This window comes from Bidens hawaiensis, unplaced genomic scaffold (assembly GCF_021521415.1).
Source record: "Bidens hawaiensis isolate Kalapana, Puna unplaced genomic scaffold, B.hawaiensis_p1.1 tig00013803_1, whole genome shotgun sequence".
Taxonomy (NCBI): domain Eukaryota; kingdom Viridiplantae; phylum Streptophyta; class Magnoliopsida; order Asterales; family Asteraceae; genus Bidens; species Bidens hawaiensis.
The window spans coordinates 509,672-516,643 of record NW_027492178.1 but is presented as its reverse complement, the minus strand read 5'-3'; the positions used below and the strand labels follow the sequence as shown (position 1 = coordinate 516,643).

Here is a 6,972-nt window from a genome sequence, read left to right as displayed (position 1 = left end):
CTTGAGCACCATCAACCGGCTTCGACGATGGTTCTAGGGTTCCGATGACCTCAATAATTGAGGCTTTTAGTAGAAAAAAGTTTCTACAGGTCCGATACAAAGTTACCAAGATGTTTGGGACAAAAATATTGAGTTTTCCGAAAAAAGTGTGATGTTTACACCAAAAATGTTTTTCCGGCTACATGCGACTAATGGTGTTAGGATCCTGTTAGTCGCGGACCTTTAGAAACAAATACGTTAAAAGTTGAGACTGTCAACAACCAATTCGTTAGTTGGGAGACCAAAATACGATAATTATGATTAATAAAAACCAATATTTCTTTGTTTAATTGTGTGATTATTTTCTTGATTAGATGATTGAAATTGATAGATTTTGAACATTAAATAATATAAGTGGCATGAGTAAGTTTCAAACACTGGTAGTTCGTTTCACCAACTTCAACTAAGACACAAACCAACTCATCAAAACGTACGTACGACTGTTAAAGTTCGTTTGTTTTAAATGATACATAATATTATATGATCATATTTTATTGAACGTGTGTCGGTTAATGTTTTATAAAAAGAATATTATATGCTCCTAACTACCGGTAGCAAAACACTATGGTATTAGGTTGAGGCTTGGAACTATTATGGTATTAGGTACGAAAGTTGAAACTTGATTGAAGGGAGTTTCTTAGGTGAGTCAGGTCTGAAGAGCCAAAATCAGTATAAACTATTGTTACTTCGTCTTAGAAAGACTCATGCGGGTAGTGGCCGGGATAGTTCCAAACGCCTTTCAGAAAAAAGAACAAGAAGACAAGTATGGCTAGGACCAAGTCAATAACGCGTAACACTCGACTTTTGGCTACCATTCAATATATTAAATAAACCATGGGTGTCCGATTATACATATTTATCATGTTTAGTATAATTGAGTAAAGTCGTTCAAAAAAAGAAAAAAAAAAACGTGTAAAGACAGGAGGTGATGATGCAACTAACCAATTATAAGTTGTAACGAACTAACCATGCGTCTTTTAAGTCTTTATCTCTACATTCTAATAATAACCATAATTACACACCATTCTCGTTTGATGTTGTGAAAACCACAGTGAAACAACCCCCCCCCCCCCCCCCACCCCCAAGAGGCCGGGAAGATGTATCCTTGTGAAGCACGTAAATACTGACTAGCAAGAAACTAAACGGCCAAAAACAAAACAATTTGACAATCAGGATTGGATTTTAAAGCCAAGCCAGCTAAATAATGTTTACTTTAGGATTTTTACTCACATACCACAAATAAGAACTATTAACGATAAAAAAAAGTAATATTTCTATTATTGGATAATATATCAAAGTCCTATTTTTGGGAATTATGTTGCTGTCACTACTAAAATGTTGAGGGGTAGCTGCCTCTATTAATATTTTGTACTTTTTGGTCCCAAATTATTAAGTTATTTTCGTTGCATTTTAATACCATATTCATAGAAACAAGTAGAATTCAAAGGACGGGTTGTTACAATTTGTGTTCATGTGACGTGTTATTTATTAATACACATTTAATATTCAATGTCCCCATTTACTATAAACTTTGAAGAAAGAAAAGGACAAACTCCAACTAAGCTAATATCGACCCAAAATGCTTTATATGTAGACCAAAAATGCATATCAAATCACTTTGTATCAATTATTGAGACCTAAGACCTTCTAGCTCGCTTGCAAGTTTCACCGATGGCACTCCCCTTCGAATCAAATGAGGTACTTCACTCGACTCTTTTGATCCATTGAGATCGGTTTTGTTCTATGCATTTGGTGATCTGGTTTGGTTCGATAAAGTTAGAACAAACCAAACCACATCAAACCAGATCTGCATTTGCATATGCAAACTTAATTAATGTAGTATACCTCACTATGGCTTTTATTTTTATTATAAGTTTATGAGCAGATAAATGCATACGCGGTTGTCATGACTCATGAGTATTATAAACCACTCGTAATTTAAAACTTATGCACCCAAATACTTCTTAATATGTCCAACAAATTCTTTTGAGTATATTTTCTAGCATAATATATATTTGATAGTTATATCATAATATATAACGTTTATAGTCATAAGATTATGTACCTTTTGTGGATATCCATGGATTCATGTTTTTGTGACTTCTTTGAACCAAAATCATCCATTTTGCAGGTGATTTTTGAAGAAATCGTGGGAGTACGAAAAGTGATACTAAACAGACCTAAGAAACTAAACACACTCAACTATGAGATGGTATATATATATGTTACATAAACAAAATTCAAAAACAATCCTCGTATATGTTACTTACTTGTATCTTATACCATTTGCAGTTAAGAAAAATGTACGAGAAGTTGAAGGGCTATGAGAACGATCCAACTGTTAAACTTATTATACTGAAGGTACAAAACACAAATAAGAGATTTAGATATGATAATCTAATGATACACACGATTAATTTACGTAACATATGCTAAAAAGTGTTTAATTTAATTGGTTGTCACATCTAATGATAGAACGAATATAACAGTCTATGGGTATGTTTGGCAGGAAGCTTTTAAGAGCTTCAAGCTTTTAAGAAAAAACTCATACTCAATTAAAAGCTCTGTTTGTTTCAAGGAGCTTATAGCTTTTAGGTTAAGAGAACAAACTTAAAACTTCTACTAGTAATGTTTAGAAATAGCTTCAAGCTTTTAGTATGTCAACTTACTTAAATAACTTTCCAAAATAAATACATTTACTATTATTGTTTTTAATTATGCCAATTTTAGTAATTTTATACGTTTTATTAAAAACTCCAGCTACTCTGCCAAACATCTAAATTTATCTAAAAATCTACAGCTAATAGCTACCAGCTACAGCCACCAGCCAGCAGCTTCTAGCTACAGATACCAGCTAGTTTTGCCAAATATACCCTATATATTTTTTCTTAAGAGGCGAAAATGACAACCTATATTTTCCTTCACGGGACGGTCTGGTGGTTGTCACAACTTTTAAATTGCACTAATTTTCTTCTTACTTCAGACTGGAATTGAACCAAGACCTTCAGTCTAAGAAGTTTAAAATGCACAAATAATCGAAGTAGATGGAATGAAGATGGAATACTTGCAATTCCAACACTTTTGTTTAAGAAAGATGGATTTTTATCATTTATTCTTTTCTTTGATTTGTCTCATATTTCACATATGGTAAAAATTCCTGAATTCATCACTCGTTAATGTGGTCATTAGTTTTCCACATACATGTAGCTACGTCTATCATGTTGTCTTGTTCTATGCAGGCAAACGGGAAAGTATTTTGTGTTGGTGGTGATCTCACGTCCGCTTATACATATGTAGCTCTAGGTAAGTGCACATTTACATATCACTTATGATCAAAAGAAAATAAACGCAAAAAACGCTGAACCATGTCGTTTTGTTTTGGTCAGGACATTGGAGTTTCGGAACGCACTATTACAGGAAACAATTTTGTTTGGACGACTTACTTGCAACATATAAGAAGGCATCACTTGCAATTCTAGACGGGCATGTCATGGGAGGAGGCGTTGGATTAACGATACATTCGACATTTAGAATCGTTACTGAGAAGACGGTATATATTTACCACCCCAAAAAAATATAATTTCAATTTGTATTATAGGACACTTCTTTTGATTGTTTATTTTTAGTACATAAATTAATACTTCTTTATAGTTTGAATATTACTATCATGCCTTTTGTGTTCATATAGGTTTTTGCAATGCCTGAAGCGTTAATTGGACTCTTTCCTGATGTTGGTGCATCTTATTTTCTGTCTAGACTTCCGGGGTTCTTTGGTAAATTCATCTTAATACAAAAGTCATATCATTCATAATTTCATATATGTGTATATACATATATACTAGTTTTTATCCCCCGTATTACGGGGGCTGTTTTACATTACTCGTTTTTAATATTTATATACTTTTTTAGGTTTAATTTTATTTATTGTAATGAAATTTATAATCTACTTAAAGTTTGATAATAAAAATGTTTCACAAATAACTTAGATGTTATAACCCGATTTAAAAGTTACCCGGGTTTGGTAAGACCCAAGACCCGCTTATTTTTTTTCCTATAAAATTGTTTCTATATTATATATAATATTTTTTTAAAAAAATCATATAATAATTTTTAGTACATCCTATTTTATAGGATTTTCACATCAATAATTTGGTGAGAATAATTTTTAATTTAATGAGATTTTATAACCCGTTTAAAAATTATCTGGGTTTGGTAAGACTCATACCCATGAATTCGGGTCAAATGCATGAGAAGTCTTCATTTAAAAATTAAGCAAATCTGATGACTCCAAAAAAAGGGGAGCGGCCACATCGCGACACGTAGGATTTTTATGTTTTCGTTTATATATATTATAGATAATGTGGACTAAATTAAAAAAAAAGAGTGAACTATGGTTTTCGTCCTTTTGATTTGTCCAAACATACGGTTTTAGTCAAGTAGTTTCAAAATTGTGATTTTCATTCATGCGGTTTCATTTCACTTCAATTTAAACCCGAATTCATTAACCCCGTTAAGTCTGGTCGTTAAACCAATTATCGTGCCCCTCGCGTGAGGGGCAACTTTGTCCTTTTTCTCCCCAAACATGAATATCTGTTATTTTCTACATGGTGCATAGATCGATCTTGTGCAATTTACTCTTCTCTATTGTTTTCCACATGGTGCATAAATTATGTAATTTACTCTATTTAAATCATGTATTCATCATATGTTTGTAGGAGAATATATTGGGTTGACCGGTGCTAGATTAAATGGAGTCGAGATGCTTGCCTTTGGTCTTGGAACTCATTTTGTCCCATCCAATGTACTTGTCTCTCTAGTCTCTTCAACATGTTGTACATAATTTTGTCACATAATTAATTTATAGCACACATATGAGTGTGTTTAAAACGAATATACGCAATTGCTTATTATCGGTACCTATCAACCCTAACAGAAAATACAATCTATGACGAATGCTCTCGAAAAGATGATTTCTTCATCGGATTCACCAAGTGTAGCTACCATGTCCTTGGTTATTAACAAGTTTGCACAAGAAGTAAAAGTCAAGCCAGATAGTGCATACTCTAGGTAAGTATTACTTCATGATTACATGATTACGTGGTTAATTCCAATATTTAACTTTTTCTTAAAAACTCCTCACATGTACTTCTGATTCTCTATATCTAACTCTATGTTACTCGCAAGCAATTATTTTATTGTTTTGTCTTGATTTCATACGCTTACAAAATTATATAGATTGATGAATAGTAATCATTTAAATATCACTATTGTTTTTATTATATTTTTTATTATAGAAATTCTAATAGTGATTCTTTAAATAATTAGACACATGTACATGCTAATTAAATAAATAAATCAAAGGTCTCAATGTAAGTTAATTATCAAAATTATTCAAGTACATGCTACACATTTTATTTATAAAGTTATATTATTATTAGTTATCTTTTTTTACTGATCATTCCAACATGAAATTCATACTATCCGTGTGAATTATTTGAAAATGAATAACCATGTTATCTTCATATCTTGTTCGTTTTTCCATTAACCTAAATATGCATAACCAGGCTCGACATGGTCAACCAATGCTTCTCTGGAGAATCGTGTGAAGAAATATTATCCTCATTGGTAACTTCATACAACTTAGCATATCACTACACTAGATATGACACAGGATTTTCGTTTGGACTAGTTGGTGGTTTACGATTCAGCTAAGTACTTCTCTGAAAGTTCTTGTACTTCTATAAGCGAACTCATGGAAGTTTGTCTTTTTGAGTTTCCTGGTCTGACAAGTTCGCTTAGGTAACAAGCAAACTCCATAGAGTTTTGTACCAAACTTAAGCCCCCACTTCATCAAACTATATGACATTAATTAGTTTGCCACCCAAGCGAACTTGCTGAGTTCGCTTGTGGGATAGCAAAATTCCTAGAAGTGCAAGAACTCCAAAAATGATTATAAATACTTATATGAATAACAAACCACCTATTAATCCAAAAAAATATATAATACACTTGTATACAATATTTATTTATTTTTTTTCATCTTAGGAACACCTTGCTCTACAAGTTCAAGAGAAATGGGTCCACGAGGCAATAACATCAATGAAATCGGCCAATCCACTTGGACTCAAAATTTTCTTGAAAAATGTACGTGTAATTTAAAGATTTTAAACAAGTTAAATCTGCCAGTCTAGAAACTTATGATGTTTGCGCACTATAATTGTGTGTTAGATTCGAGAAGGCCGATCCAAAACTCTCAAACAATGTCTCGTGACTGAATACATTGGTGTCTCTCATCTACTAGGAAGAACAATTAGCAATAACTTCTACGAGGTTTGATAGTATATATCATGAACAAGTTTTTGGGTGATCACAATTCAATATCACTTAAAAGTCTTAAAACTCATGTTCTTAGGATGTTGTTTTTGCAGGGATCTAGAGCTATGTTAATTGATAAAGATAAGAAACCACAGGTAACTTCTACATCTAACGTCGAATCACTCTAGTATCTAACTTTGATTGTATTATTTGATTATGTTTCTTTGTAATTATCTTGATTGTCCATAGTGGGTACCGTCGAAACTAGAGGATGTTAGTGATGAAATGGTGGTTAAGTGTACTTCATCTACATCTTTCAAAGATAATGATGGTGATTGGTTGCCTTTGGAACTCCCCACAAGATCTAATACAATGGATGTCGACCTTGCATCAAAACTCTAGAGGTTAGTAATATGATTTTAACCTAAATTAATCTATGTGTGGATCTATTTATTTGCGCTTTATAGTTTAATATATGTTATGCAGGCGCAAGTTGAAAATAAGTCTATCTTCGTTGTGGAATCGATCTACAAGTGTTGTGATCACATGACATATGTTATGAATAAAGTGCTGTTAAAGTGAACCTAAAACTATTTTGATTCACGCTGTTATTTTTCT

General features: G+C 32.4%; 1 protein-coding gene across 1 annotated transcript; it reads left to right on the top strand.

Annotated features, from left to right (window-relative positions):
* Window positions 1–1,710: 1,710 nt before the first annotated feature.
* On the top strand, window positions 1,711–6,756 carry LOC143544900 (3-hydroxyisobutyryl-CoA hydrolase 1-like). The gene is made up of 13 exons (XM_077036882.1): window positions 1,711–1,737; window positions 2,171–2,251; window positions 2,332–2,400; window positions 3,279–3,342; window positions 3,426–3,589; window positions 3,728–3,812; window positions 4,755–4,840; window positions 4,973–5,106; window positions 5,604–5,664; window positions 6,085–6,183; window positions 6,268–6,369; window positions 6,468–6,509; window positions 6,604–6,756. The coding sequence occupies exons 1-13, from the start codon at window positions 1,711–1,713 to the stop codon at window positions 6,754–6,756; spliced, it is 1,167 nt and encodes a 388-aa protein (XP_076892997.1).
* Window positions 6,757–6,972: the final 216 nt, after the last annotated feature.

Bases quoted from the DNA above. Each gene is read 5' to 3' on its own strand.
- LOC143544900 (XM_077036882.1), top strand. From the start codon at position 1,711: ATGGCACTCCCCTTCGAATCAAATGAG. The intron at 1,738-2,170 runs GTACTTCACTCG...TCCATTTTGCAG, and splicing joins TCCCCTTCGAATCAAATGAG to GTGATTTTTGAAGAAATCGT. The intron at 6,510-6,603 runs GTAACTTCTACA...GATTGTCCATAG, and splicing joins ATAAAGATAAGAAACCACAG to TGGGTACCGTCGAAACTAGA.